The sequence below is a fragment of the Pygoscelis adeliae genome, unplaced genomic scaffold, assembly GCF_000699105.1.
Source record: "Pygoscelis adeliae isolate BGI_AS28 unplaced genomic scaffold, ASM69910v1 Scaffold495, whole genome shotgun sequence".
Taxonomy (NCBI): domain Eukaryota; kingdom Metazoa; phylum Chordata; class Aves; order Sphenisciformes; family Spheniscidae; genus Pygoscelis; species Pygoscelis adeliae.
Window position 1 is genome coordinate 397,261 of NW_008824719.1, and position 11,646 is coordinate 408,906.

An 11,646-nucleotide genomic window follows, 5' to 3' on the forward strand; every position below is an offset into this window, starting at 1 on the left:
TCACTTACAACTTTTCAATTCTCACCGACTCACAGAAAAATTCTTACTTGCACCGTGGCTGCCTTGCACCACCGAGAGTGTCCCACAGACCAGCCTGACCAGCAGAGCATGCTGTATTCACAAAAGTGTTAAGACTCTTACAGATGCTTAATGCTCCCAAGAGAGATGACCCCCACGGGGTACAGTTCTTTCCTTCCCCACTTCCACAATCCAGCTAAGACAAATACAGCCAGAGTATTGACATCAGCTGAAAATCATGTTGCTGAGGAGAAACAGGTCTAATAAATTATTTTAAAATATTCCATAGGTCAAACTTAAAATCAGACATAGTTTTATCAAAATACAGCTAGAATATTTAAACAGAGTATTAAGCAGGTTAGAAATGCAATTTTAGCTCTCCCCCCATTCTATTTTTAAATACTATATAAGGATGTTTACACTCAAATCTTGAAACTAATGATGCCTATAGGAAAGCTGTGGTTGCACTGAAGCAGGGTGACACTAAATCGACACCATTCATTCCGGCATGTTCAGACCTGCCTGTACTGCCTTCAGCTCCTTTGCAGCCAACAGAGAAAAAATCCTCCTAGGACATGGTTCATCTCACCTCATACTGGTTAGAAAGGGAGCTTGCAGTGATTAGTTCAAATTTCTAACTTTTAGACATACAAAGAATTTCACACACTGTTTGCTCACCGTTTCCTGTTAAAGTATTCCCTTCCATTTTTAAAAAAAATACACACTAATGTCCCCGTTCAGGGCTTCAATATCACATCCACTCCTGCATGAATGGCACACACAGTGTTTCCTCCTCACTCACATTGGGATGTCAGAGGCTCCAAAAAGAAATCTTTCTTCACAGTATTTCCTACTATTCACAGTAACAGAATAAACCCTAATATAGCTATTCTCACTATATGTAATAATAGTGATTAATTCCTAAACACGACATACATCAGAAAGCATCTACTAAGGCTAAAAATAGTACGATACAACAGCCTTAAACAGAAGAGGCTATCAATTTGAGAGGGTTTAATTTCTCAAAACCGTTATCCACATATTAGAATCATAGAATCATAGAATCATTAAGGTTGGAAGAGACCTCCAAGATCATCGAGTCCAACCGTCAACCCAACACCCCCAGGCCCACTAAACCATGTCCCTAAGCGCCTCATCTACCCGTTTTTTAACCAGAAGAAACGCATGTTATGTGCAGTACACGACAGTCTCATCAGATTCTGTGAAAAACAGGATGTTCGATGATACAATTAAGACTCTTTGTAGCCACTTTTATAACAGCTGAATACCAAAGGGCCAGTTAATTTTTTTTTTATTGGGAACTTAATCTCAACATTATATCAAATACAAAAGTGACTTATATTTGCCCTATCTCTGTGAAAAATAAAACGATATGCAAGCTTCTAAAATGGAAGCTTATAAGGAGAAAACAACATTAATAACTGTTCCACACCAAAATCAAATTCAAAATTACATACCTCAAGCTTTGTTCTCTGGATTCCTGCATCTTGGCTTTTTTCACCTGCAAAGACAAAAACGTTCAGGGACACAACTAACGATAGCCGTCCTTAACAGAATCTATACACACAGACCTCCATTAGCAGATCACCACTGGTTACTATAGAGTTCGGATTAGTGCTTAAATACAGAAAGCCTTGCATTGAACTCCAGAGCTAACCAGTGTAACCATGGGTTCTTCATCTCAAAACAAGCTTTTTTCCTAATTAGAAAACAAGTGCTAAAGCTGAACGTGTTAGCAAAATTGCCATGTTAAGTAAGTAACAGATGATGGGATATACAGCTACAAACATCTGATAAGGACAATTTTATGGAAAGTGAATAAAACAGCCATAAATTTTATGAAAATCTTATTCTGTATAAATTCAGCACAACTGCCATAAACTTGGGTCCTTTGCTTTTTTCCCCCTATATTTAAATATTATATAAAGATAGGAACTTGAATATTTTTTCTGTAATAAATTAGGAGTTCTGACTTTCCTTTCTGAGTAAAAACAATACAACATTTATTCTGTTTTTGTAGGTGGCCAGCTGGATCCAGTTCCTGTATGTGGTATTACACAACAGAAAGCACTGGCTTGAACACAAATTCAGTTTTCTGCATGCAGTACAAATACTACTTGTATATCCTCGGCAGGATGACAGGATTAGTTTCTGTAGCCTGTAGTCTTTTGAGCGAGATGTTCCTGTGATATACTGGCTTTTCTTTCCCCCACCTTCTCCCTCTAGCAGAAAGTTTTACAGTCTTCCACGTTTCTGGAACATGTTTAGATGCCAAACTTGCTGCTTCGGTACCCAGCTGCACTCCCGGTTCATCCCAGTCCCCGCAGGGCACTCGGCAGACAGCACTGTTTAGCACATGTCTTCTGTGAACGGCGTTTGGGAAGGTATGTGCTGGGTTATCAGGCTGCAGGGATTCCAGCCCCCCGACTTGGGTACAGTAGTCAAAGAAAGACTGCTGCCACCTATGAAAGCCACTAGCATAAATGCCTCACCATGTTATTCAAGTTTGTCTCTCTCAGGTGAGTATAAAAAAAAAAAAAAAAGCCAGGAAAATGCAATTTGAGCATGAGAGGTCAAAATACGCTCAAAACTTTTTTTTTTAAAATAAATTAATAAAACACAGGTGAATTTCCGTTGGGTAGGGGGAGATGGGAGGCAGAGGTACAAAAAAGGATAAAGGCTCAAGGCAGCAGCAAGGGGAAAGGAGTGAGCAAACAGTAAGTTTGGAAAGGAGAAAGCTAAAAGGACAATCTTCTCTCCCTGATGAAGTTACCAGTATTTTAGAGTTCAGTCTGCTTTCATCTCTGTACTAGTCTTGCCAGCAGTATTCCCTCTGGCATTTCACAGCAGAACACTACAAACTTCATTAGCACTCATCACACACACACAAAAGGCAAAGGCAATGACAAAAGATTATGGCAGTACAATGGCTTAGATATCACACAGTCTCAAATCTTCTGGCATTCATCACTTCAACCTGAGCAAAGAGCTGGTAACACTGGCACTGAAATTAACTCCTATTGTGGTTCCTCAGCCCCACAGCTTCACAGACTTCTCCAGAGCCCTTCTCCTGCCTGGCCAGGAATACACGCTACTTCTGGTCCCCATTGCCACGAGGTCCAGGGCCTAAAGGAGCTGCATCAGTCCTCCCCACCTAAAGATGATGTTAACTACAACACTAAGGGAAAGCAGACTAGTGTTCCGCCAGCTCACTCGGGCACCGAGTTACCAGAGCATGGCTGCTGCCCATCATGGTGCCCCTCAACTCCTTTCTGCATCCTTCTGTCCTGCAGCTGGTGCTCCAGCTCTTCCCTGGGACCCTGCCACCCGCTCCTGAGCGGGGACCTCAGCCACCAACACTGCACCAGATAGCTCAGGGTGCCAAACTGCCCTCAGAGTTCTTATGGAAAGGAGAAAGAAAAAGATGAATCACATCAGAAAAAGTAGCAGCAAACTGCTTCAGACCAAAATTACATTGAGGATAAAAATAAAAATTAACTTAGAGTTGGCAGCTTGAATTTTAGATTTCACAGGAGGAATGCTGCTGTTTCCAGTCAAGTACTCGATAACATCTGGCTTCTTCAATTCAGTAGGGTTTTTTTTTAATACGGAGATGGACAGAGAAATCGGCTTACTTACAAAAAAACCCAAAACCAACCACCACAACACCCCCCCCCAAAAAAAAACCCCAAACAAAAAAAGAAGCGAGGTTTTGCAAGAACACATCAGTTTTGTTGACGTTTTCATCACAACCAGAATGGAACGGCTATTCCTAAAACACCTCTCGATAGTCAGGACTTGAGCTCAAAGCACTGCTCTGCTGCTCTGCCGACTTTGGTCCCTGGACTGGAACTTCTATCTTGATGAGTATCTACACCGCAAGGACACCATGCCTTGTCCTCCTCTGATGGGACATCTTCCCCCTCTGCCAGAAACGTGCCCTTGGTGTTGTACAGAGAACAATACTTTAAAGGAGTTTTCCTTCAAGTCAATACTTAACTTCATTTAAAAAATCAATAAATATCTGGAGAGGGTTTCATACTCTCTTTAAATGGCTCTGGAACACGGGATAGACAGTGCGAGTATGCAACGTAAGTCAAGCAAAACACCAATTTTGAATTTAAATCTATCATGTCCCTGCCTCAACTGGCTAGTCTTGGCTAGTCCCCACCTCTGCAGGTTTTTAAAAGAAATTCTTCCTAACATCTTAATACTAAGCAATAACATTTACAAAGTCTTGGAACTTCAGTGGGATGCAAACCTTGTTTCCTACCCATCACTAATCACTGCAATTTGTGCTACAAATTTAAGTGGGAGGGAACAGTTTTAAACAGTCTTTCATGGGCTTGGAAAGCATTTTCTCTCTCTCCTGCCACGTGTCATAAAACATATTTAATGCAGGAACAGCACCTAGTGACAGTAACTTAAGGATGACATTCGGGGCACAAGGGGAGAGTGCTGCCATGATGAGCTGGGCCCTGCATGAACACACTCCAACCCCAAACCCTACATAGCGCACCTATTCACCCTCTCCTACATGAGCCTTAGAAAAGGCTGCCGAAACCTCTTCAAACGCCTCCTTTCAACACACACTCCCCTCTGAAAACCTCTGGAGAGATGCTGAGGGGTTTTTTGTTCCCTCTCAAGTGACAGGATCACAGTTTGAAGACTTTTCATGCAGGAGAAGTGAATTCACTCTTTAAAAATAGGAAAAAAAGAAAAGAAATTAAAACAAGGAAAAAGATGTGGTCTACCTCAGTGATTCAAGTTTCAGCTTTAGCAACTTCAAACATTATCTCACTAAGCTGTTCTGTTGCACTACAATGAACATCATGTCTCGTAAGATACATCTTTGCTCCTACCTCCATCTTTTTATTTCACTATCAGATTTGGTCTTATGTTGATTTAAAAAAAAAGAACAAAAAACAAACCAGTCAAGTGACACATTCTAGCTGATCTCTGCTCCCAAATCACAAATTTCTATAACTGAAAATCCAAATTACTCTTTGTGCTGGAAAACTCTGTTTCTGCCCCACACCTACCAGCACTGGAGTTCAGCTGTATTTACGGAATCAGAATCAAAGCAGAAAGTTTTCCTCCTGACGTCAAGGTAACAGTTGCTCTACGATTGAATCCAACTCTCAGACTGATATTCATAGACTAATTTCCAAGCCCGAGCAGAACCAGGGAAACCCCCACACTCACAGCTAGCCAACAAGCAAGGCGATGACTTGTTGGAGCAAATGCTGCCGAAGCCATTTAAGACTGTGGCCATGCTGTTGTGAATGGAGGACTGCACACAAGTCAGAAACACAGAATTTTATTGCAAACCCTTTGCCAATTTCAATTAAGAAAAATCTTCAACCCAAACACATGACCATCGTTTTTCTTTACACTTTTGGCAGCGTTGGGTCTTTCTGGAGCCCTTTCCAACACCTTTCCCTGGGGTTCATGTGTGCACCCTCATATCTTAGTGCATACCAGAGACCTTTCCATGTCAACAGCCATTGCTGGGGCATGCGTCTGCCTCCCTTCGCTCCAGTGGCACCACCTCTTCCCCTGAACCATGCAACTTAAATACTGCTACCCTTTGGATGCATTGAATAATAAGAAGCTGTAGCCCTTTGCAATACTAAAATATTCCAGAATCTTGGTTTATAGATTCACCATGCCTTTGAGGAAGAAATGCATCAGTGTTAACCAGGCATCTTAAATCACACTTGGACTAAATTAACTCAAAATGTTCCTAATGCAAACATTTGTTGACAGCATATAAAACCAGACAGGAGGTAGAAATGTCTGTTATGGGCATAGAAAAAGAAAGAAACTATGCTTTATCTACTTACACTAAGAAAGGTTTCTCTCCTCCTCGTTCAGCTCGGTTCCTGTTTCCCTGTCTTAACTGAGACTGACCTTGATGCCAGTGAGCCACTTGGAGTAGCGGTGGGTGTGAGGAGTCTGATTCCAAACTTCTTTTTCGGGGAAATCATAATGCTGTCCTCACAGTTTAACTCACTTCCCTTAAAAACTGGGCAATCTCCTCCAGAAAGGCTGCTGACAACAGTCCCTGGCCCATGCAGTTCTCCAGTCTGTATACAGGTGTTGTCTGGGAAGGTGCTAATTTGGTGTGCTCCCATGCCAAAGAGCAGGCCAACAGTTATACAGTATGGATGATCATATGCCAGCACTTAAGGCATTAATAACTTATTATAAATTAGTAACTTTTTTGTCATAAGAGGAAGGAGGTCACTTTTGATCATTTTCCCCAAAACTTCCTTTTGCTCTCTTATTTCCCATGTCTGTTTCTGTTCAGTAGCATTGCAGTGCGCACAGAAACTTTTCCATTCTAATTCAGACTTAAAAAGGGAAGAAACGTTCAAAAAACAGGGACAAAAGACATGCCTGTTTAATATGCCAGGCAGCAGTATGTGGGGTAAGTGATAAGTCTAGCATTCATTTAGAAAAGACACACTGTATACATTTGGACCAAATATTACCATCAGCCCACACCAACACAAGAAAATGAGCCGATTTCTTTTTTTTTTTTTTTTTTTTTTTTTTTAAGTAAAGTCTATTGAACTCAAAGCCTGATGACTTCTCGGCAGGCTCCTTTCTGGATTCAGCTATCAACAGTTTGCCATAAACATCCTTATTTTTTGAAGTAACATACTAATCTTGTTCCCGTGATTAAGAAAAGCAAAATCATTTGGGAAAGAAAACAAGTTTGTACAATATCAACGTTGGACTACTACGCTGACAGGATTTTGCAAAGCTGACTTTAGTTTGTTTGGTTTTTTAATTAGCAAAATTCACTTGTTTCAGGAATGGTCTCGCTACAAGAAAACAAAAAGATTGTTCTTTTCATTTCCTCCTGCAAGAATGTGCCACTATACTCAAAATACCACCTCACTAGTAAGTTGTGATCAATAGTCTCATAGTTTGTCTCAGAATGACTGACTGGTGTAAGATACTTCAAAGAAATTACCAAGAAATTCTTCAGCTGAAAATTGCAGCAGAATCTGCTTACAGAGGATGTTTTCATACACTGAAAATTAGGTGTACCCTGTCTCTCATGCCCTGAAGAATAAAATTTTATAGTTTTCATTATATAAGGTTGTAATTACAGATATTTCCTTTTTTAATACACACATTTAATTCATTTTTAAATCCTACAAATATCTGGAGTTCAAATTATATGTTTTTGCTGATTAGTTTCACATTTTTTGCATATTGACTCAGGCACATAATCTGCATGCTGTGTCAAGCAATATTTTGAACAATTGTAGATTTACATTTCCATTTCATTCAACTTTGTTCCTAAGTCACAAAATTGCATAAATGACATTACAATGTAGTTTCTAACTAGTTACCTGAAGAACATAAAATTCTCACATTACAAAAGCATAAAAACCTTTTCAATGAGAACATTACCAAACTGCCCTCAGCATATTACTCTATTTTTGCGTGCATTTGAAAAAGTCTCCAAAATTAAAATAAGCTTCATTTTCAAGGTAACTCAGCGATTTCTTGTTGAGTTTGCATCAGGTTTAATTTGGGAATATAACATTAATACAAACTTTTTCACTTAATCCCTATGCTATTATGTTTTAGATATACAAATTTAACTTCATATCATACTGTATTAATAATCACTCCACCCAAAACTTCTGTGACGTGATATTATCAGTTACTGGTAATACAGATAGTATTGCAAATATGTAAAATGTCTGGACAGGAATTTTTAACTTAAGACATGCTTCCCTACCTGAACAGACTGTTAAATTAAGAATTAATAAAAATGCTTTCTACCTGTGAAGATGATGGCTCATGGGACCTTTTCAAGACCTCAAGCACAAGAAGAATTAAAAACTATATACACTGTAATAACCCGAATGCTGATTCTGTCATTAAAATAGTGAATTTTAATTTCTCTAGAACAGACTTGAAATAGTCTGGTTTTCTGAGCATAACAAGTAATTATTTTACATAGAAACATTATAGAGTTTAAGCATACATAACTATTCCTTTTATTAATATTGCCGGTACGATTATAGTAAATTAAATGTACAAATTTTACTAACAGTAAAATGATTTTTCACCTCTAGATAAATACACTAAGTATAAGCCTTATTTTCCATTATTAATTAAAATAACTGTACACTGAATTTGTGAGATCACCAATTTGTTTAATATGTTCATTTTTAGCCTTTTTAAATGTACTTACTGGTTGTTCGGGTAAGTCTTGTGGCTCTTCCATGGGTATTACTATTTTAATGCTTAAATGATTCAAATCGTGTGTTCCTCGGCAGTCTTCAAAGCCTGTCAAAAAAAGGTGTTCATAGCTTTATGTACTTTTTGGGGGGCTTATCATTTAGGCTATCAGAGAACATTAATTGTTACATATTCCACCCACAAGCTTTCTAAACTCGTGTTGCCATCTCCCAACTAAAAGACGAAATTCATATATGGAAAGATTTCATAAACAAGGGATTTAGCTTTAAGCTTCAAGATACAGACTTTTTTATGCACATGGCACATTTCTACATCATTTACTTGTACCATACTGACTACAGAAGCTAATGTATCAATCAGACATGTGCACCATGATTTTAAAGACACATTAAATGATCAAGTCTGGTCTACTAGGTCAGTAAACAGCGTGATTCAATCTAACCTGTTTTAATTTAGAACATTTATATAACAAACAAAAAAAAAAAATCAGGACAAGACTGTACAACTAAATGTATTTACATGCAGTACTGTTTATTGCCAAATTCACAAAGCAAGTTTATTATTTCAATTGCACCTTTCAAAAACAGAAGTTTGATGAAAATTTATAAAATAATTTTTATTTTGGAAGCTAAGTAACCCAGTAGCATTTAGCATAAAGATCTTATATACTATACCAAAGAGTTGCTATCCCCCAGGGTTCTAAAACGTTGAAAAGGAAATTTTGCAATTACTTTCACAACCTGATTAATTTTTGCAATTTGCTGGGCAAAAGATAAAGGCATGTGTCCTCCACGGCTTCCCCCTCTGCCTGACCAATGTTCACAAACAGCGTGACCTGTGTGTTCGATTAGCTCTTCTTTCACCCTCTCATTTCAGAGCCAGTTTATTAAAAACAAACCCGAACCTCTTCAGACAAGCTCATCTCAGCTGCACCAAAAGCAAGTAGGTGCCTGCTCTCCCATCCCAGCAGAGCTGGCTCTTCCATACGCACACATGTGCATTATTGTACACAGAACAGAACCTAAGCGGATTACAGAAATTAGAAGAAATGCTGAAAAACACTTAGTGGTTTGGAAGAAATTAAATATAGCGACTTTCTATGCTGAGGTACAACCTATTCCTGCCTCCACGGCCACGAAAGTTTTGCTGTAAATCTCAGCGGAAATGTGAAAGGCCGTTTACCCGGCTCTGCTTTTTCTATGCCTTTCTGTTTTCCCATCCTGTCTGAAGCATTCAGGCACCTTCACATCATGAAATTGTCCCCATGCAAAGTGACTAAACAAGTTAACAGAAACACCTTTCCCGTGTCCTGAAAACAACGGCTATTTCCTGCTCCTGGCCCCCGCAAGACCTACTTAAACTCCTAGCACGTGCAGCCAGCCTGTGGTGGAGCACCACGTGCCGAGCACGGGGATGCTTTGCAGCCTGGAATAATTTCATATTAACCATGAAAACACAAAGGATTTCTCCTCCCTTATTTGAGGACAAATAAAGGTCTTACATGCCAGGGTGTATCGTATATGCCAGGGTAAAATTTCATTGAGGGCTTGAGTATTTTCCAAAGTTGCCTCCCCTAATCAAAGCTACTTACCTTTATTGCCTTAACTGTAAATCAACTGAATTTACAATGTCTCTTCAATAACTCAGGTTCTTTGGAAATGACCTTATTCACACCACACACAAGAAAGTATACAACACAAAGTACTACTGTCACCATTCCAGTTTTTCCTCCATCAGTTTTAATTTGTTTTATTTTAAATATAAAAGCTCCTTTCCTTTTTACTTCTTGTAGGAATAACAGAGAAAAATCAAGACCTAAGAGAAACTGTGGCATTCAAAGATTATGAATAGGAGTGTAGAATATAATGGCCAACAGCAAGAATATTTGAAATTGATAGAACGGGTCCTGTCCTGTCCCTCGTCCTTCATTTTTGTTATTTGACACTGGTTCATTGTGTAATTTCTTAGAAAAATCCCAAACTAAACTCTTCAGTATGGAAAAAGATTTTACATCACAGTTTGATCCATACAGCAGTAACTTCCCATTCCATGCTTTGTTTAAAAGCTGTGAGTAGTTCTTTAATTTTGTTTTTGAGAAGGATCCAAATAATTAGAAAGACAGAAAGATTCCCAGAGTCACGCCAGAATGTGTTAGTTACACTTGTGAACAAAACTCTCTTCCCAAATGAATAGGGCATCTTGTAGCACCTGGAAGCAAATGAATGAACCAAAGCAGAACCGCTTGCCTAGATGGCAAGTGAAAACTTGACCTCTGGTGGCTTCACACTTTCTTCTAGAGAATACTCCATACCTCAGCCTGGCCAGAAGACATCTCACAAAGGCCTAGTGCTTGTAGCTGTTGTTACACAGAAGTGGGCAGAACAAGAAGCAGCACGCATTTCTGGGTGAAAGGGATGTACTTAACCGGTACACCTGACTAGCTGGGAATGACGGGGTCTCTCTCCAGCAAAGGCCTCCTACACCACAAACAGTTTAAGCTGCTGCTGAAGGAAGAGCTCCTGCCCCTCCTTACCTCCAGCAACCCACTCTTGCTCGCTTGACACCCCTTCCTTTGTGGTCACCAAAGCACCTGTGTGGCTCAACAGCAGTCTGGATCTGGGATCTGACCTTCTTCTAAGGAAAAAGAAAGAGAGAAAAAAAAAAAGACGCACCCAAGCACAACCTTTCTGCTAAGCTGCTTTAAGTGGGATCAGCTCTGGTCTCAACGCAGCCCTGTGCTGGGGGGGGAGCCAGCAGTATGAGGAACAGGCAGAGCACGCAAGTGGGGCAGCAGGATGCCCCTTTTCAGCAACAGACATGGTAAATGAAACCATAATTTTACCATCTTGTTTATGTTTCACTTTGGCAAAACAGAGGACATAAAGTCACAGTGATATGCATACGGCTCCACAGCCTTTCAACCTGTATCACCCACCCAATCACCAACTTCTCCTGTAGAGCAGCCACAAAACTTCTCATGGCTAGGCACGGAAAGCACCTGGACCACGAGCAAGGACAGAGCCGCTCCCTGCCATTACCTCTGCAAGCGCAGAGCCAGGGAGGGGAGCTGCCTGCCTCGCTCTCCTGCAGGAAGAGGCCGAGCGAAGCTGCTGACAGCTTCAGCGCCAAAGCCCCAACGAGGATGATCCAGGGAGCAGCTGCTCCGTCCGCACTCGTTTCCCTAACAGCACCCTCCAACATGGCTAATCCCCCCCGCTGCCCATCAGCCGGCTCCAGCCCTCGGGAGGGCACAGGCCCCAGGGCACCTCCGGGTGCTGTAAGCCGTCTCCTCACCCAGGAGGAGAGGTACACGCCAAAATACCACCCAGCGCTTGGGTTTCCAAAATACAAACCCAGCACCTTGCACCTGCTCAG

General features: G+C 40.5%; 1 protein-coding gene across 2 annotated transcripts in view; it reads right to left on the reverse strand.

The window, feature by feature from the left end:
* Nucleotides 1-8,353, reverse strand: part of EYA3 (EYA transcriptional coactivator and phosphatase 3) — a 40,789-nt gene extending 32,436 nt beyond the window's left edge. For both annotated transcript variants that reach the window (XM_009323215.1, XM_009323214.1), the window contains exons 1-2: nucleotides 8,264-8,353; nucleotides 1,497-1,540 (exon numbers count right to left, since the gene is read on the reverse strand). In XM_009323215.1, the coding sequence (XP_009321490.1) occupies nucleotides 1,497-1,540; nucleotides 8,264-8,296 (77 nt within the window). In that variant the 5' untranslated portion in view covers nucleotides 8,297-8,353. The remainder of the gene's footprint in view (nucleotides 1-1,496; nucleotides 1,541-8,263) is intronic.
* Between the last annotated feature and the right edge of the window lie 3,293 nt (nucleotides 8,354-11,646).